Source organism: Ranitomeya imitator, chromosome 3 (genome assembly GCF_032444005.1).
Source record: "Ranitomeya imitator isolate aRanImi1 chromosome 3, aRanImi1.pri, whole genome shotgun sequence".
Classification (NCBI taxonomy): Eukaryota; Metazoa; Chordata; class Amphibia; order Anura; family Dendrobatidae; genus Ranitomeya; species Ranitomeya imitator.
In genome coordinates this window covers 784,062,821-784,084,094 of record NC_091284.1, presented here as the reverse complement: position 1 = coordinate 784,084,094, position 21,274 = coordinate 784,062,821, and the positions used below count along the sequence as shown (strand labels likewise).

The 21,274-nt window shown below is 44.7% G+C and overlaps 1 protein-coding gene across 1 annotated transcript in view; it reads right to left on the bottom strand.

Annotated features, from left to right (window-relative positions):
- Positions 1-703: 703 nt before the first annotated feature.
- CUL5 (cullin 5) overlaps positions 704-21,274 on the bottom strand; it is a 99,423-nt gene continuing 78,852 nt past the window's right edge. Inside the window, exons 16-19 of the mRNA XM_069759141.1 lie at positions 20,409-20,570; positions 20,197-20,315; positions 6,585-6,708; positions 704-5,610 (exon numbers count right to left, since the gene is read on the bottom strand). Of these exons, the coding sequence (XP_069615242.1) occupies positions 5,416-5,610; positions 6,585-6,708; positions 20,197-20,315; positions 20,409-20,570 (600 nt within the window). The 3' untranslated portion in view covers positions 704-5,415. The remainder of the gene's footprint in view (positions 5,611-6,584; positions 6,709-20,196; positions 20,316-20,408; positions 20,571-21,274) is intronic.

Genomic DNA, 21,274 nt, shown 5'->3' with positions numbered 1-21,274 from the left:
AATAGCGACAGGACTGCTCGTTGATGCCACAATGCTGACTTGACAATGTGTATCATAAGGAAAAATTAGATATTCCCCATCTCTGTTGGCAGTCATGAAAGTATAGTACTTATACATGAGTGACATTACATGTATGGCCTTCAGTATGTGATCCATTGGTGCCTGACTCTTCGAATCCCCATCAATTAGCATAAAGGAGGCCACAGCTGTCCAGCATCGCTCTTGTCAATGGGTCTGAGTTTAGTAGGTCACTCGCTTTAATTGAGTCAAGCTGCCAAAGACAAAAGAGCGCCGTAAAAACAGTCTATGTGCTTCCAGCATATGGTGATCCCCAGTGGAGAGAGAACCTCATGTCTTATCTTCTAGAAGACCTCCATTATATGGCAGAGCCTAAAATTGGGTTTCGGGAGTTGTTCAAAAATGTATACCTTGATAATTATGACAAGTGACTGGCTGAAAAACACATGGCAGCAGCAAAACCCTGATGGCACACAAGTGGCCTAATTGTAGGATGGCTCTCTTGGCCACCACCTAGGCCACAAGGTGACATAACTAGTACTCTAGAGATGTACAAGTATTCCCCGAACTCCCAATAGTAAATGTTGAATGACTAGAGATGTAATGATGTAGAGACAGGTGGTCTGATATTACATATATGGTCACTGTACAATCTGATAATAAAAATGCATTTGCACATGATACAAAGCTTTTATGCACCTCAAGGTTTTTATTGTACAGCTGAAAAGTCAATAAAACTGAAGGGTAACATGAAAAAGACAGGACATAATCTCTCCATTTACATACACATGATCACATTCACCCTCGTATTGTGTACAAGTTTACCTTCGTTCGGTGCTTTGTACATTCAGATTGCGATGTCTGCGGGCATCGGGCAGTAGGGATTAGGATCGACAGGTAGGAGGTAGGTCCATTATGCGCTCTTTTAAATGAGCTGATAATTGTCCACATTTACTCAATTATCCGCCCGTGTAAACAAGACGGTGATTACCAATTAAACATGTGAAACACCTGTCTGTCAGGTGATCAAGTCATTTATTCTAGCGTATAAATAGTTATTGGCTGCATGTTGTCCTGTGCAAGCAGGAGATGTGCTGCCGAGAACATTGCTGTAGTAATCGTTCTGGCTCAATTGGTTTTCGTTGGCCCGTTTTAAAAAAAATGCAGGCATCGATAGTTGAACATTGTAATTTACTAGGACAAAAATGGCGAGTCTAAATATTGTCTTAAACGGGTTGCGAAAACAAGTTATCCCTTACCGACACGGTAGGTGATAACTTATTGATTGGTGGGGGTCTGACCAAGGGGACCTGCATTAAAAAGGTGGAAAGGGCCACTTTTATCTCCATTAGAATTGAGTGACAGTGCACACGCCCGACAGCTGCTTCATTCATTCCCAATACGGCTGCTGAGCGGTGCGCTCGGCTTTTTCTGGAAGCCCCACAGAGAGTGAGTGGAGCGGCGATCAATTATCCAACCGGGATAAAAGTGCCCCCATCAGAAATAAACATTTCCCGTTCTGGCAATCGGTGCGCGTCCCAGCTGACCGAATACCAGCCCAATGAAGAAGTAAAAATGTTTTCACTGGACATCCCCTTTCATCTAATCACAATAACGATTTGTTTTTTTCTTTAGACACTCTTTGTACAAACCTATAGATTTCTATATAGTGCAATGAGAACAACCAGAATAAGTAAGAGCTATATGCAAGTGTCTACGGACTGGACCCTGTATTGGAGACTGGAGGATCGGTTCTCAATGGTAAAGAATCAGAAAACCAATTCCGATAAGTAGATAACCTGCGGCAATGCCTTGTTGAGTCGCCAAGGACAGGATCGCATCCCATCCTATTTGATCAGGAAAGTCATCCCCACGGCTCCATATTTGCTAATTTCAGAGGAGCGCATCCGCTCCCATTGGCACTGCACATGTCACCTCTTGAGTCTATCATTGACCCTGACATTTACAGTACTGAAGTGCACAGCTTCCATACTCTGGTCCTAGAGCCACAGCTCTGGTACGACCCCGAGTGAGACTGTGTTCAGACGGCCATATTTTACAGACCGCCACATGTCTCAAGATAAAATTGCAGATTCACAGACATATATGAGGTTGGAAGATCAAGTCAGTAGACTCATGAAATAAAGCGGTCTTAACCCGTCCCAAGAAAACTAAACGTTCATTGTATAGATGTTAGTATGCACCAGATATCTGCTCACAATAGAGGTCAATAATGAATGAAGTTTACTGTATGACGATAGTTTGCTCCTACCCCAAAATCCCTCCAGCTTCGCACATAGCTTAAGGATTCTTTTATAATGGCAGATAAGTTGCCCAAACTAATCCGGATCACCAATAGAGGAAGTCGTTGGCACATCTTCTACACGTGGTAATCACTCTGCCATCGGCATCACAATGACCCTATTTATTGGCGGCTGAATGAACGTTCCTAAAACTGCTCATACTTGAAAACTGGTCCAAGTAAACACGGCAGCGATCATACGTAAAAAGAAAAAATCTTACGGTGTAAACAAGGAACGTGCTGCCGACAAAATGCGGAAAACTGAACAGAACGACTCTTCTCCTCGCAGTCTGAATCGGCAAAGGCTCTTATGTGAGCACTGATCAGCTAACTAGATTGTAAGCTCGTTATCAGAAGAAATCTTCCCGTGTAATAGGACCTTACATGTGAGGTTGTGCTACCAAAAATTATGATTTTTTTTTTATGCCTGCATAGAATATGCAAACAGCCAATGAACTAGATCGTTTGTCAGCTAATCCCCGGGATATTTACATGGGCGATTCACGGGAACGAGCATTTCCATGAACCTTCATTCTGCAGAAAAATGGATCTTTAGTCATTAGTGTCTTTGGATGTCTAGTCATGACCAATGTATTACAATGCCTATCGATTGTAGTAGGAAGCTCCATTAACAAACACTAAAGCTGTTTTCACACATTCGTGGACGCAGGTCATCCTTCTGACCGACACTCAATATACGGCTATGTGGCTGCCGAGATCTGGGCAAACTTTACATGGCCGGACCTGAAAACGGTCTGTACACGAATTGTGAAACCGACCGTACGCCTTCATTAAACATAAAAATATACCTCCTGCTCTTGAGAAGCTATATGGGCCGATAGACAGGTTCATGGATGGGGAAAAAAACGACTAATTTTGGGAATAACTATGCAGAAGTAATACTATATAAAAATATCCGGTGCAAATATTTAATTTATTTAGATATACATCCTAGAGCTGATTGTGTTGGCTTTGTGAAAATCATGATTATGTACAAACACGCACGCACACATATATACACACACATACATATGTACAATATATATACAGGCACATGCATATATATACACACATATGTGTGAGTATATGGGAAAAGTTAATACACAAAATGTATGCCTGGATGCATAAGAGCGTATCTAGACATATGTATATACAAATACATACATGTACAATACAGTCTTTACGATGGCAGTCTCTGCTGAAGAGGCCTTCAACAATAGGTGACATTTTCCTATAAAAACGGGAGAAAATGCCAATGATTTTTTTGATGTGTATTTTTTTTTTTTTGCTAATAGGCTCTTGTTCAGAGCACTACGTTGTAGGTACACCTTGGGAGTATTCCTTGGCATACCACTGTATTACCATACGTCAGCCATATTAAAAACATATATTTTTTTCTTTTTCAACGTCCCTTTGCATAGGAAAGCGTTGTAGACTTTGCTGTCCTATAAAAAGTATGGTGAAATCCAGTAGATGCCCAAAGTGCATACGCTGGGTGCAGAGGACATATGGACGTCAGTGGTTTGCTTCGAGGAAGACTCCAGAAGCATGTAACCAAAAACTACGTGCCCAGAGCCTAACTACTGGTCAGCATGAAACTTCTGTATTAATGTTTTTCAGTTTTAGTCGAACAGTCTGAATCAACTACTGGCATGAACCGACAAGAAGGTCCAAAGCCCAGTTCACGTGCATGGTCATCGGTTTTCGGTGCCAGATCAGTCATTCGATTGGACACTTGATATGCAACAGGGTCCGTTGGGTGTCCATATTTTTGACAAGAAGACTAGAGTTGCGATACTGCATAACTGTTACCAACCTGCTCGAATCTGCTACAGAGATTATAGATTGAGCCTTTGGCTAAGCTCACATCGGGGTATTTTCAGTCCAGGCTCACATACAGACCACACGTGGGCTGATGTTAACCCATGGGCACTAGCACATTGGCTATTTGTGACACAGACCCAGGTCCAGGTGGAAAAAAAATGGCAGCATGCACTAGTCTGGTCCGATTTACTGTTCAACTAGTGCAGGCAGCTCTTGCACCTATCGGCCGTGCGGACAAACACATGGAGCAGCGGACATGACCGGGCTCAAAAATTCAGTGCCTGTGTGAACTTAGCCATAAATGGATCATTTATACTTTTACAGTGGATCCTTGCATTGACCAGACATTAAAAAAAAAAAATAAATAAAATATGAGAAGCAGTTTTTGAAGAGGACCAACCAGCTTTCCCAACTGTTTCTCACCAACAAAATACCAACTCTGGAGTACCCTGTTTTAGATCTCTGTCTTGTCCCGTTTCTCTGTTGTTATTCCTCCTGGAAATAAATGAATGAAGTCACGAATGGATGTTACCTTCCCAATCAAGTGTGTGTTCCTGCACAGTCCAATACTGCCAGCATTGAATGGACAGTTGCAGAAACACAAGTTTAATGGCGATGCCGTATTTCTGGGAGGAATAATAGAGGGATGACAAAGTACAGTGAAGATTATCCAGGAAACAAGCATTCGGTAAAACTGAAGTGCCAGGAGAGCAGACAGAACCAATAATTAGTAAGAACCTCTCCAAAATGAATGACAGGTATTAAAGGAGTTACAAAAGTTGTGCAAGAGAAAAAAAGGACAATAATTATATTAATGCAACGTTTTGTTATGAAAGTGCGATTTTTTGGTGGGATTTTGATTTTTTTTAGTTCTTATTCTTCCTTCCTTTAAGTCTAACAGTAACAGCAATAATCAGTGCATGATGAAATGTGATAATCCCGTCCCATGGGCAGGAAAAAAAAATTAGGAAAAAATGAACACTAAAGCTTCATGGTTGGAGAAAAAAAAAAATATTTTACCGTACTCTACAAGCTCACAAGTTCTTCCAAAACGACTTTCCATTAAAACAGCATGCTGGTAAAAGCGATGTGAAAGATGCTGTCATGCTGGCAGAATGGCATTGGCAATAGAGTTTCGTCCTCATAATGTAAGGCAGGGGGGACCGTCATATTTATGCAATACAAAAGTCCACAGTCCGTTTGCTTTTAGCATAAATATTCGAGTTGGCCTGCTCCAGCACTCACGTCATCCAGATATGTTAGGCGGGAGATTATGCCATGTATATGAAGGTGTTGATATCGGACTCGTCTCTTCGGATGTATTTGTGTTCTATAAGCCATTCAATTTGTTCTTTTATCATTTTTTTCTGTGGCAAAAACATGTTTTTCAAAATTTCTACAAGTTCTGTCTGGAGCTGGGCGTTTGTGATTTTCTTCCTCATCTTCATGATTTGAATAATGGCCTCCTAAAAGGAAAAAAAAAAGAAAAGAAAAGGGGAAAGGCATTTAGGAAAACACACTCTTAGGAACAGGGACCGAGGTCCCGTACTGCCACTGATCAGGGGCTCTGCAGAGGCCGGCAACACTGGCCCATTTATCCCGTTTAACAAAATCCACTTTGGAGTCTCTAACGAGTTCATCAGAGTATGGAGTCTTACTGGGAATGCTCCACTTAGTGAAGGTCAATGTCCAACACTTCAAAGGGATAGCTTACTACTTTTAGAAAGTTTCTTAAAAGAATACAAAATGGTGGAAAAGTAGGGAAAAAAAAAACACTCATTTGCTTACAGGACCTCCATTCTGCACCTGGCATCTTCATCTGGTACCCACCACAGCTAATCAGCGGCCACTGCAGAGAGCCAGGACATCAACAAGAGATGGAAAAGGAAGGAAGTACTTTCCTACTGGACCAGTGCCATATGCTTTTTTTTTTTTACTTTTGCAAAACCCTGAAGCCATTGAAAAATAGTTTCAAAATGTGCAACCCCCTTAAAAGAGCTTTGCAACACGACTAGGATCGAACATTGACTTACGTGGTAGCGACCTCCACTTGGGCTAGCACTAATGTAAAATCCAAGCAAAAATTTGGGTCTGAAATGTGGTAATTTTTTTTTTTTTTTTTTTCATTTTTACTGAGGTTTTTTTTTTTAATCCACTAAATGCCTTCATCACTTATCCATAGGCTAAGAGATAAATGTATGATCAGGGGGGTTTGGCAACTGAGAGGCTCAACCAGTCCATTCCCCTGTCAACAGAGCAGTAGTGCGCTTGCAAGACCAATGCTCCATTCACTTATTTCTATGGGCTTGGCCGAGATGACCATTGAGTTACCCCAATAGAAGTAGTGGCCATACAAGTGCACCATGGCTCTATTCACACAGTGGAGTTTGGGACCCCCGTTCTTGGGATTGCTGGACATTGCAGTGGTTAGACCATGTACCTGTGTCCTCAGTATTCGTAGCTGCACAATGCCTTCATTTTCTTCCTCTCTCATCCTTTCGGTTGTCAGCTGTAAACGGCCAATCAGATTGATCTTTCCCCGTTTCTGAACTTTTCCATTTTTTCTGCAAAAAAAAAAAAAAAGACATGTCAGGTTGTACAAAGTGGACAGTCGAGATATTAAATATGTTCTCCATGTGCGTGCCAAACCGTCTTCCGTTTTTTACCACATTTCACAAATTGGACGAATAGTGCGCGTGTCAGATTGTGATACTGATATACTTACAGTCGAAAATAGGCCACCGTGCATAGGGGGAGAGTCATCAAGATTGGGGTAGCACACAATCGCTAGCAGGAGTAGTAGGCGCCGAACTTATTAAAAAGCGCTTGCCACTTAATGAACTTGGCGCCTCTACTAAGTTTAAAGTTTTTACACCAATTTTATGGTGTAAAAGCTTTGATCAATGGGACACACAGTGTTTAAGAATAAGCTGGTGGTGTAAAAATCATTGAACACTCATCATTACGGAAATGCAGCCAAAAACATTTTGCTCAATATTGAACACGTTGAATCACATCGGGTGAAGGACTAACAATATTTTTGGAAAGTCCATATCACATAGCTATTCTTTATGCCAAAAATAAGATTTTGGGTACTGACTAGTGATGAGCGAGTGTACTCATTACTCGGGTTTTACATGTGGGGATTCCCTAGCAACCAGGCAACCCCCACATGTACTCAGCCTGGCTAATAGCTGTAAATCATTCAGCTGCCGAACAGCTCCGAACACTAGCAAATACTGGGAGGTCACCCCAGCGTGCTCGGGAAAACCAAAGCAACGCGTATATTCGCTCATCGCTAGTACTGGACATAGGAAACCATGAGTGTATGCTGCTGCCACCAGGAGGCTGACACTATGCAAAAAATGTTAGCTCCTCCCCAGCAGTGTTCAATCGTTAACTGGCAAATTAATCAGTTTGTGAGAAATCAGTAGGAGAAGCAACAGTAAGGCAAGAACATAGCTGAAAACAACATAACAGAACAATTTAACTTTTCACAAGGGTGGGTACAGTGTCCAACAATGAAGGCTCGGAGAAAGATTTTGCAGTTAATACCCAAAATCTTATTTTCTCTATCGCTTCAAGGAGGGCACAGGAAACCATGGGACATCAAAAAGCAGTCACAAGGGTAAGAAAAAGGACAATACCCTCAAGTCAGACCTCAGGCCACTGTGGCTTGCAGGACCCTTCTACCAAAGTTTGCATCCAACAAGGTGTAGGTGTGAACCCTGTAGAAGTTTGTGAAGGTGGTGAAATGCGCGTCGAGGCGTTCTCTCTACGGATTTCGCGCACCGGTGCCATCATGACCGCAGGTATTTTGCAATATCACTGTAGCTATAGCCCACTGTGATCTATAGATGCTATTTTAGGCTAATGGGTATGGTGCAATATTTGTGGTGTGATTAATATCAGTGAGGAAGTCATTATTTCACCACCCTATACCTATCATTTTGTGTGTGGTGGGGCATTTATAGTTTTGCTCTGGTGTATCAGGCATCCTGTGCCATTTGTTAGGTCATTTTTGTACCTGGTGTGTTATATCCGTAGAATTTTTCTCTTTCTGCTGCTACTTATATATAGATGGTTGTACCATCTAATTTGTACTCTCTTGACTGATTTTTTGATATTACGTATTGTGTATTATAATTATTCTAATAATAAAATATTGTCATATTGGATACTGCTCCTTCAGTTTTCTCCATTGGCACAAGTTTGGACACTTGTCTGATTCAGGTAATGGCTACCAGGAAGGAGAGAGGTTTCTCAGAGGTTCGAATGGAGACTCCTGAAGGACGTCCAGGACTAGGTTGAGGTCCCAAGGTTCTCGGGGGGCGGTATGGAGGAAGAGAGTGTGGGACCCCCAGAAGGAAGGTTCTGATCTGAAGATGAAACATCAGATTCTTCTGAAACTGAATGAAAAGCACAGAGAACTGAAGGATAGGCCAGATTCCAGGCCTGACCACAAAAACCATGGTGGCGGTCTGATTGGCTTTGCAGCAGCAGAAGAAGGCCTTAGTATGTACAGTGGTAAATGCAACAGGAAGAAAGCTTCCTCGCCAAGATTAGAGAAACCAGTGTACCTCAGTACTGCACCTTCAACAGCCATTACATTAACCTGAGTGTCTGAGAATTTTGGTGGAAGCGAGGGCCCTGTGAAAGACTCTGGAAGTTTCCACAGAGTGTCAGCAATCAGATTGAATACTTCGGTGTACTAAGGTCTTCTTGGCCAGTCTGGAGCTTCAAGTATGACAGGCACTCCTTCCGTCTTCATCTCCTTGACCAGCCTGGTGATCAGCGACACAGGAGGTTACAGGTATGGGAGAGAGAATTGGGACCAGGAAAACGCCAGCACGTCGGAGGAGACTGCTGGAGATCACAAGATCTGGATACAAACTGGGGAACCTTGTGGTTCAGTATGGATGCCATCAGATCGACATCAGGAGTTACCCATCGGAAACAGATCTTGTCGAAGACTGATAGGTTCAGGGATCATTTGCCCGCAGTGAGGCCCTCCCGGCTGAGTAAGTCGGAGGCCCCATTGTCCGCTCCGGGAATATGTACTGCCAAGATTGCCAACACATCCTAATTGGCCAATGAGAGCATATGAGACACTTCTGACATCATTGTTCGACTTCAAATTTGTCCTTGGTGGATTATGTATGCCACGGACGTGGCATTGTTGTATTGGGACTTTACTTTCTCACTAAAACGTCTACCATGCCCTAACAGTTATTGCTTCACAATCCCAAAAAATATTTCTCTCACCTTCCCCACCCGGCTTCATCTGCTAACCTGCTCCTCAATGTCACATCTCTCCTACAGAAATACAAAACAAGCCAGGCTCTCCCCTTCCTCCATTTGTTTGCTCTGTCTTTGCTTCTCTTCACAGCTGGTGACATATCTCCCAATCCTTGACCTCCACAGCTGATAGCCCCCATTAATTCTCCCTCATATATCACTGTACACCTGCTAATAACACTCACAATCTCTCAAATGTAAGATTCATTCCCCTGACCCCTGGGGGAGCACTCTGGAATGCTCTTTCCATCTGAAATAAGCTCCACATCATTCATGCCTTTTCACTTTTCGCAACCTATTCTCACCAAAACATGTCTGACACCATCCAAAATGGCCTCCCTGGCAGTGATGTGCTATGGCGGCCTTCACTTCACCCACAGTCCTTGCCCTAGCAACAGACATGGTGGAGGAGTGGGTCTTCTCCTTTCTAACACTTGCACCTTCAACCTTTTTCCCCCTTCATTTTCCGTTATCCTCCCATCTTTTGAAGTGCATTATGTCCACATCTACTCTCCCTCCAACCTCCAAATGGCCATCATATACGACCCCTGGGCCTGAACACTGCCTTTATTGACCAATTCTCTACCTGGATATAAAACGCTCTCTGCCGCCATTCCCAGCACCATCATGGGTGACTTGAATATCCCCACTGATACCCACCAATCGGCAACCTCTAAACTCCTGTCACTTACTTCATCCTTTGGCCTCATTCAGTGGTCCTCTACAGCCACCCACACAGATAGACATGCATTAGACCTGATCTTCACTCACCACTGCCACCTATCTAATGTCACTAACTCACCTCTCCCGCTATCTGACCACCATCTACTTACATTCTCTTCCATGTCCTCTTCGCCTGCACCCCCCCAGTCCAGCGCCTAGCTCACCCCTGCAGAAACCTCACACACGAACTCTATTCTATCGCTGTCCTTCATATCTTCACTCCACAACACAGACAGCACTGTATTTCTACAATGCTACACTCATATCAGCTATTGACTCAGTCGCCCCTCTCATGCATGGCAGAGTGCAACAAATCAATAGGCAGCCCTGGCACACCAACCTCATCAAAAAACTTCAGCAAGTGTCCAGGGTTGCAGAGCGGCGTTGGAAGAAAGCACCACATTAAAAAAAGAAGCAACTTTCACATTAAGAGCTTACTCATATCTACAAATCACACCTCACCACCCGTGCACTTGACCCCCATCTCACCTCCTCCCCAACCTCACCAGCACGCTTATCCCAGCCCTAAACCAACTCATCAACTTGTCATTTTATTACTTGTACCTTCCCCTCAGCTTTCAAACATGCCACAATTACACATATCCTGAAAAAGCCATCCCCTGACCCGACCTCTACATCCAGCTATCAGCCCATATCACTGACCCCATTCGCCTCCAAACTCCTCGAACAGCACATCCACAGTGTACTTTCCATCCACCTCTTGTCTAACCTACTCATTGACAACCTTCAATCTGGTTTCCGCTGCCACCATTCCACCGAAACTGCTCTAACCAAAATCACCAATAACTTACTGCTAAAGCTACCAGACATTTCTCTATAGTCCTCTTCCTGCTAGATCTACCCTCTGCCTTTGACACAGTTGATCACTCCATTCTACTATAGATCCTTTCTTCACTTGGTATCACAGACCTTACCCTCACTCTTGGTTCTCTTCATACCTCTCTAAACGCATATTTAGCGTCTCCCACTCCCACGCTATCTCTTCAAACCATCCTCTCTCTGTTGAGTCCCTCAAGGCTCTGTCTTAGTAAACCTACTCTTCTCCATCTATTCCTTTAGCCTGAGACAAAGAAAAGTCCCATGGCTTCAATTAACATCTATCCGCTGATGACACTGAGATCTACCTCTCAAGCCCAGACGACAACTGTCTGCTGGCCAGACTCCCGAAGTGTATATCTGCCGTATCCTGCTTCTCATCTCACTTCTTAAAGCTATATGTCGCCAAAACATTACATTACCCTTCCCCTGTAACTTAAGTACTAGGCCTCCACCTTGCCTTAAAAACAAACTCTCGTCGCCTCCAACTCAAAAATATTTCTAGAATCCATCTTTTCCTCAAACATCAATCTACTATAATAAAGCACGCATTCATCTTCCGCCTTGACTATTGCAACATTCTCATCCATGGCCTTCCTGCTAAAAGTCTCGCACCTCTCCAGTCTGTCCTTAAATCTGCTGCATGACTAATCCATTTCTCTCCTCATAATTCCTCTGCTTCTTCCCTGTGCAAATCCCTTCACTGGCTCCCAATTCCGCAACATATCCACTGCTGATGCTGACCTACAAAGCCATCCAAAACTTCTCCTTCACACTAGTACATTACTCGCCCAATTGCCTGCAAAACTTCTGCCAAGTATCTCCAATCCTCTGGAATCCAACCATCCCCTACATTTGGAACTTTCAAAAGGAACATGCAAACCCATCTCTTCAGAACAGCTTACAGCCTGCAATAACCCCTCTGCCACCTCGCCATTACCTGTCGAAACCTCCATTCCTATTGTCTCCTTCCCCATTATCCTGTTGAACGTAAGCCCGTAAGGGCAGGGCCCACTCACTTCTGTACCGGTCTTGTCACTATTAGTTTTTTCATTGCAATTTTGACTTGTGTTTTGTATGTAACTCCTTTTTATGCACAGTACCATGAAATCAATGGTGCTATAAAAACAAAAAGGTCCTGGCAGTGAAAAAGAGCCAGAAAGATTACTCCGAGTTCCAGAATGTTGATGGGCACTGACGATTCCTGAGTGTTCCATCGAACCTATATTGATTGGTCTTGAAAAACTGTTCCCCATCTGAGCAGACTGGCATCTGTTACAACATTCCAAAGCAATGGCAGAAAAGATCTTTCAAGACGAACAAAGGGAGAGTGTGTCTCCACCATTCCAGGGACCTCTTGACCCAAGAGAGAAGAGCAACAAGCTAGTACAGGGAGCGAGAGGTGTTGTCCCATCTTGATAAGATAAAGACCTGTAGGGGGCGTGTGTGGAACTGAGCGAATGGGACTGCTTCCATTAAAGGGAGGGTGCCGTGATTTTAGTTTTTGTATTAATAATTATTGATTATATAATCAATTATTTTTAATACAAAAGTAAATGTAGTACTTTAATACTTTTTTATTTATTCATTTTTACTTTTGCCACTGGAGGCCGCCATTTTCATTAGCGTGGGTGTAAGTGTCTGGGCACAACACTTGCACACCTCACTTACGGCAACCATGGGCATAGGAGCCAACAGTCGGGCTCTGACCGCTCCTCCTGCCTCTCAGCTGTGACTTGGGCACGCCCACTGGGCTGCTACGTCACAGCTGTGAGAGGAGATCGCGGCCATTTTGTTTTTTTCCTCTGTCATCGCACACACAGTGATCATAGCAGGAGCTGCCAGGGAGAAGCTGCTGCTGGGAGCGAGGTCCGGGGTGAGTATCTGCAGCCAGGAGCTGTGATTGCAGCCTGTACTTAGTATTACAGCACAGGCTGCAATCACTGTTCACTGCCGACCTGTTCAGAGCAGAGCAGGGAGATCGTCACACTGCTCTGCCCTGAACATGACTCAGCACTTCCTGGAAGAGGACTGAAGGTAAGTACAGAGTTTTTATTTTCTTATGCATCTACCACTGCTACCTGTCCCTATATACCACTGCTACCTGCCCTTATATACCACTGCTACCTGCCCCTATATACCACTGCTACTAGCCCCTATATACCACTGCTACCAGCCCCTATATACCACTGCTACCAGCCCTTATATACCACTGCTACCTGCCCCTATATACCACTGCTACTAGCCCCTATATACCACTGCTACCTGCTCCTATATACCATTGCTACCAGCCCTTATATACCACTGCTACTAGCCCCTATATACCACTGCTACCTGCTCCTATATACCACTGCTACCTGCTCCTATATACCACTGCTACCAGCCCCTATATACCACTGCTACCAGCCCCTATATACCACTGCTACTAGCCCCTATATACCACTGCTACTAGCCCCTATATACCACTGCTACTAGCCCTTATATACCACTGCTACCAGCCCTTATATACCACTGCTACCAGCCCTTATATACCACTGCTACTAGCCCCTATATACCACTGCTACCTGCTCCTACATACCACTGCTACCTGCCCCTATATACCACTGCTACCTGCTCCTATATACCACTGCTACCTGTCCCTATATACCACTGCTACCTGCTCCTATATATCACTGCTACTAGCCCCTATATACCACTGCTACCAGCCCCTATATACCACTGCTACCAGCCCCTATATACCACTGCTACCAGCCCTTATATACCACTGCTACCAGCCCCTATATACCACTGCTACCTGCCCCTATATACCACTGCTACCTGCCCCTATATACCACTGCTACTAGCCCCTATATACCACTGCTACCTGCCCCTATATACCACTGCTACCAGCCCCTATATACCACTGCTACCTGCTCCTATATACCACTGCTACTAGCCCCTATATACCACTGCTACCAGCCCCTATATACCACTGCTACCAGCCCCTATATACCACTGCTACCAGCCCCTATATACCACTGCTACCTGCTCCTATATACCACTGCTACTAGCCCCTATATACCACTGCTACCAGCCCTTATATACCACTGCTACCAGCCCCTATATACCACTGCTACCTGCCCCTATATACCACTGCTACTAGCCCCTATATACCACTGCTACCTGCCCCTATATACCACTGCTACTAGCCCCTATATACCACTGCTACCTGCCCCTATATACCACTGCTACCTGCCTCTGTATACCACCGCTACCTGCCTCTGTATACCACCTACCACTGCTGCCTGTCTCTATATACCATCTACCACTGCTGCCTGCCTCTATATACCATCTACGACTGCTGCCTGCCTCTACATACCATCTACCACTGCTGCCTGCCTCTATATACCATCTACCACTGCTGCCTGCCTCTATATACCATCTACCACTGCTACCTCTGTCCTGTGTAGCTAATCTAGTCCTGTGTAGCTAATCCTGTCCTGTGTACAGTATCACACAAGATAGGATTAGATACACGGCGCAGCACAGTATCACACAGGACAGGATTAGATACACGGCTCAGCAGTCAGTATCTAAACCTCTCCTATGCACTCCTCTCCCCCCTGCGTGTCTTTCCCCATTGTGGTTTATTATTTTTGTTGTGGGAGATGAGGGAGTCGAGGATTATGCGTTCGGTATGGTATAAAAAAAGATTAATAAAGGACTTTATTCTGGCCGAGTCTTTATTTACAATACATGTGAGATCTATGTGGCGGCATTATGGGTGATCTATATGGCGGTATTATGTGAGAAGCATATGGTGGTATGTGAGAACACTGGCGGTATTATGTGTGATCTATATGGTGGTATGTGAGAACACTGGCGGTATTATGTGTGATCTATATGGCGGTATGTGAGAACACTGGCGGTATTATGTGTGATCTATATGGCGGTATGTGAGACCACTGGCGGTATTATGTGTGATCTATATGGCGGTATGTGAGAACACTGGCGGTATTATGTGTGATCTATATGGCGGTATGTGAGAACACTGGCGGTATTATGTGTGATCTATATGGTGGTATTATGTGTGATCTATATGGTGGTATTATGTGAGAACTGTATGACAGTATTGTGTGATCTATTTGATAGTATTGTGTGTGATCTATATGGCGGTATTATGCGAGAACACTATGGCAGTATTATCTTCAGAAAGCGGACCCATTCTATGGTGGTTCTGGCTGAGCACCTGCACGCGGGTCTGGGGTAATAGAGGGTAAAGCATGACCTCCAGTTAGGTGCAGTCAGGGCTGGTGAGGCAGCTGAAGAGAGGGGTCTCATTTTTATCGTTACTATATGGCTACATTTCCTTCCCAGCGTCACCCCGGACTGCGCCTGTCGCCTCGCTTTCACACATTGCCAGGACAGGATGGAGAAGACAGGATCTGAGGAGGGGAATGGGGTCTGCATGCAAAGTCTGGATCAGACCAGGCCATCAATCCGCAGAAATGTTTCCTGGATTTCTGTGGAGCAGACGGTCCATCCATGTGTATAACAGACAGCGCTCTATGTACAATCCCTGGCTGCTCCGCACACCGAACAGGGGGCCCCTATAGACCAGCACTCTGCTCTCCTGAAATACTCTGTGCTGCTGTCACCCTGCTCCCTCCACCACATATCTCCCAGAATCCTTTTGCTGCCTGCCATCCTCGGTGACCGTAGACTTGTCAGTATAAGGATGCTTTCACACTATCATTATTTGGTCAGTATTTTACCTCAGTATTTGTAGCCAAAACCAGGAGTGGGTGATAAATATAGAAGTGGTGCATATGTTTCTATTATACTTTTCCTCTATTTGTTCCACTCCTGGTTTTGGCTTACAAATACTGAGGTAAAATACTGACCAAATACTGATAGTGTGACGGAAGCCATACTCTGCAGTCACCAACAAAATGGCTGCTCAGTGGGTTCCTGAATATCATCCTCTCTAATCCCTTAGCAAACACCCAGAAGGGGAGGAGAGGAGACATCACACAGGTCAGCAGACTCCGCCCATAATTACTGCAGTGCTGTAATGTGAGCTATTTGTACACTAGATTTTTCTGAAATTTCAGCAGCTGCTCCCCCTAGTGTTGAAAAGTGGAAATTCCAAAACTTTTCAAATTATTTTTCATATTTTACTAAATTATAAACAAATGATAATATTTTTTAAGAAAATGTAATCATTAATTCTTTACATTTTTGCAATTTCTGAAAAAAAAAAATTTTTTGATGGCACCTTCCCTTTAAGGCCACCATCTTATAAATAACGCTCATACAGAACAGGAGTGAGCATGGGGAGGAACCGCTCATGTTGTAGGGCTGAGTAGTTTCTTTGAACAGAAAAGCGCTTGCCCGCACTGTTGAACTGCATTCCCAGGACAGCTATGCATTGGGCCAGGGGCGGAGAAGACTTTGAACTGTTTATAATCCCGCTAAGGTGAGAAAGGGGGTCCAGAGTGATCTGCAAACTCTTGCGACATGCTGGGGGAAATAGAGCCTTGATCAGGATGTCATCCAGATAAGGAATGACAAGAACGCCTCTGATCTCAAGTATGGCCAACCCTAGGTGCTGTGACTAGGCCAAATGGCAGTGTCATGAAATGAAACTGCGAAACGGAAGAACCTCTGGTAGGTGGAAAAATGGTTATGTGCAGATAGACATCTTAAATGTCCATCAAGAATAGGAATGCCTCAGGCTCCATGGAGGTTATTACCAAACATAGGGACGCCATCCTGATATAAAGAAGGTCCAGGATGAGAAGAACTGAGCCATCCTTCTTTGCGACTATAAGCAGGTGTGAATAAATACCCGAAAAGCATTCCTGCGGAGGCACAGTAATGATGACGCCTGCCTTGTGGAGCGATTAGAAAGCCTTATAGAAGGCCGGGAACGAGAGGATTCTTTTGACAAAGAATATGTTGGAACCAGGCCTGGAGGATCTGTGCTCGTGGCATCAAGGACACCAGAAAGGGACTGGCTTGAAGGAGGTTCTCCTCTTTTCCTTGCGGTCCAGACATTATTCCTGGTAGTTACTGTTCTGGCCTGAAAATTCCAAAAGGATGGAAACTGAATCGTGCATCTCTTGGGAGGCGGACATTTGGCCCTCTGAAGCAAAGCATCCTTTTCCCTCATGGTGTCCAACATGATATTGTCTAGCTCTTTCTGGAACATGCCTTCAGCCATAAGACAATGCAGATTGTGGTGATGTTGTGAGCCTCAAAAACTGACGAAGTGGCCGTGTCGAGAGAAAAAGAAAGAAGGCACTTCCCTGCATGGGCAATCTGGTCCGCTAGATCTGCTAATTTAGCAGTGATCTACCCTGGTGGGTTTGAGGAACCGGGTCGCCCAGGGAAGAAGACAGGAGCTCCGTGGCGGTAGCAGGATTGCGGACAGTCACCTAATGACTGAAACCTAGGTATGAGACACTTCATTTAGGATGGCGACTGTTTTGGAGAGAGATGTGGGGGAGGGGTACATTCTTGTGCAGGACAATAGCCATGGAATGGGAGCGAGACTCCCTGGTGTTTGGCATAAAGGACGACAAAAGTGCCAGACAGCGTTTCTGGGGATACAGAGCTGCCCTCAGGTGACAAAACTTACCCAGGGGCTGGAGCCTGTGACCCTTGAGACCGGCTAGGAACAGTGGTTCAGCAGACCTGGTCAGGGAGCTGCCAAGTCTGAACCAGAGAGCCTGCAATGGTTGACCATGAGCCGAAGACTAGAAGAACCAGAGGAGGCGGCATCAGAAAGCGTGAGCGGAGTCCCCCCGCTTTTGAATGCAAAAAGCGCCCTGATAGGATGAGAGCGGTGGGTGGTGAAGAGAGCCAGCACGTGATTGGCCAGGCTGCTGTAGGCATGGCCTGGCTACCAAAGAAAGCCTAGGCAAAAGCCGGGGACTACAGTATATGCTTGAGTATAAGCAGACCCGAGTATAAGCCAAGACGCCTAATTTTGTCACAAAAAACTTGGAAAACTTAATGACTCGAGTATAAGCCTAGGGTGGAAAATGCAGCAGCTACTTGTAAATTTCAAAAATAAAAATAGGTACCAATAACAGTAAAATTAATTGAGATATCAGTAGGTTCGGTGTTTTTGAATATCCATATTAAATCAGGAGTCCCATATAATGCTCCATACAGTTTATGATAGGCCCCATAAGATGCTCCATACAAAATACGGGCCATATAATGCTCCATAATGTTATGATGGGCCCCATAAGATGCTCCATATTAAAATATTCCCCATATAATGCTGCACAAAGGTTAATAATGGCCCCATAAGATGCTCCAAAGACACATTTGCCCCATACAGTGCTGTATAAAGGTTAATAAGGACCCCATAAGATGCTCCATAGAGATATTTGTCCCATATAATGCTGCACAATTGTTGATTATGGCCCCATAACATGCTCCATAGAGATATTTGCCCCATATAATGTTGCACAAATGTTGATTATGGCCCCATAACATGCTCCATAGAGATATTTGCCCCATATAATGCTGCATAAATGTTGATTATGGCCCCATAAGATGCTCCATAGAGATATTTACCCCATATAATGCTGCACAAATGTTGATTATGGCCCCATAAGATGCTCCATAGAGATATTTGCCCCATATAATGCTGCACAAATGTTGATTATGGCCCCATAAGATGCTCCATATAGATATTTGCCCCATATAATGCTACACAAATGCTGATTATGGCCCCATAAGATGCTCCATATAGATATTTGCCCCATATAATGCTACACAAATGCTGATTATGGCCCCATAAGATGCTCCATAGAGATATTTGCCCCATATGCTGTTGCTGCGATTAAAAAAAAAAAAAAAAAAAGGCATACTCACCTCTCATCGCTCAGGCCCCCAGCACTTGCAATATTCACCTGTCCTCGTTCCACCGCCGGGCTCCGTCTTCCGCGTCCTCTGCACTGACGTTCAGGCAGAGGGTGCGCTCTAACCACGTCATCGCGGCTTCTGCCTGAGCATCACAGCAGAGAACGCGGAAGACGGAGCGGCGCCCGGCGATGGAACGAGGACAGGTAAATATCGCGCCATGCTGCTCACCCTCCCTATTATACTCACCTGCTCCCTGGCAGCTTCCCTGATGGTCTTCTTCGGCGCCGGCAGCTTCTTACAGCGTTGAGCGGTCACCGGTACAGCTCATTACAGTAATGAATATGCAGCTCCACCCCTATGGGAGTGGAGTCGCGTCCATATTCATTACTGTAATGAGCGGTACCATGTGACCGCTCAACGCTGGAAGAAGCTGTCAGCGCCCGGAGACCATCGGAGATGCAGTGACCGCGCCAGGGGCAGGTGAGCATGTCACAGCCATCGCTCCCTCTCCCCCGCCGACAATGACCCGAGTATAAGCCGAGAGGGGGCATTTTCAGCCTAAAAAAAATTGGCTGAAAATCTCGGCTTATACTCGAATATATACGGTAAATTTTTAAAGCATGGGTGCCGTGGGAGCCACAGCTGGTCTTGGAGGGGAAGACAAGGAGTGAATAGGGTGAAAAACTACCAGGGAAGGGAAAGGCTAGGACATTTTTTTTATTTTTTGGGGAAAAAAGCTATTTGTGCATGAGATGTCTGAAATCTCATAGCTTTTACTCGAGAGCTACATGTGGTTCATGGGCAAGTGATGTGTGGCCCGTGGCTGTGCCTAGAGCTTGGCATACTGCCTTTGTCATTTCAGTGGAAAAGCTTTGGCTGTCATTATAACGGTAATGGGGACTGTGGGTGTCAATAATGTAAGTGGGACAGGAGCTGCATGTGGCTCGCGACCATCTCTCAGAGCTGAATGTTGCTTGCGACCCTCCGGCCTAAAGGGTCACAAATGTCCGATTGCTGGAGCATCACAGATCACAAGAATGGGAGTGTTGAGCCCCCTGTTCCTTCTATAAGGAGGACATTTACATATCAGTAATCAGCCACGCACCCCGTCACCCCATTGTTTCTACAGCTGATGGAAACTTGGGCCAGTGTGCTCCTTTTACTGCCGCTCTGGTGAAACTTCAGCTCCCTGCACGACCAGTGGAAATACAAGTGGTCAATCAATTTGCAGACATTTGGCGACACTCATTATTAGCTGATATAACCCTATGTGATTACTTTCTGAAATAGAAACAGCGGCAACAAACAACGCCTGGCTCTAAAGTACTTACATTAAGCTGAACTCCTGATTCACGGAAAATAAGGTGCCTTCAGCGAAGTCTTTTGGGGAGTTTACTTGCGGTTCGTATGACAGAACTTGTCTTTTCAACTTAGGAAATGCTACTAGCGACTAAATACAGAGGAAATTATTAATATTAGCTTTGCCGGAACGTACACACAGAACGTTAACAACATACAGAAAGCCACAAGAACAAGAACATACCCACAGGGTCCTCCGCAGCTCGGCATCGGGCAACTCTGTTGCTAATTTAAGATTTTCAAAGCTTATTTTTTCTTTAGGCCTTTGATTCCAGGCAAACAAAACTGCGAGCTGAAATGTGGTCACCTCCAGGTCGTACTGCCCTACTTCATTCTTAAATGTGATCTACAAGGTTGAATAAATGGATATTTAGGGGTGACGCAACATGTAATGACACAGTGCATCTATATATAACAGGCGTTTAAGATGGGCTGTCCAATAAGTTGTCTGTAGATAAAAAAAAAATCCTTCTAATATACGAACCATTAAAGGGACTGTCCAATACATTTATATCGATGACCTGGAAATGTCATCAATACCAGATCGGTGGTGGTGGTCCGACATCCAGCTCCGCCACTGATCAGCTGTCAAAGCTGCATTCACCGATTTATGGGCGCTGCGGAGGACTGCAGCGCAGCTTCAAGAGTCACCGGAGCAGATAACAGCTGATTGTTGGGAGTTACCCAGATGTCGGACCCCACTGATCTGATACTGAAACCTATCCTGAGGAACTGGTCATCAATATCCAAGTAGTGTAACCGCCATTAAAAATCCCCCTGTTCTACGCTGCCACGCTCTGGCTGGCTTGTGCATGGAGTCGGCCTCAGTAGTATCAGATTCATAGTGAAGAGACATCAGGTAGTTAATGGCTTATGGCCTTCGTGAAAGGTGAAGAATTTTACTGATATATTTAATGAAAAGTTTTGTTTCTTCTTCTATATTTTATACGGGTTTTTGAAAGTTTAGGTAATGGCCAAGGCCGAAATAACTCTTCATGTCAATCAGCAGCAGGATAGCCCAGAGCTGGAATTAGAGGCAGCACAAACCCG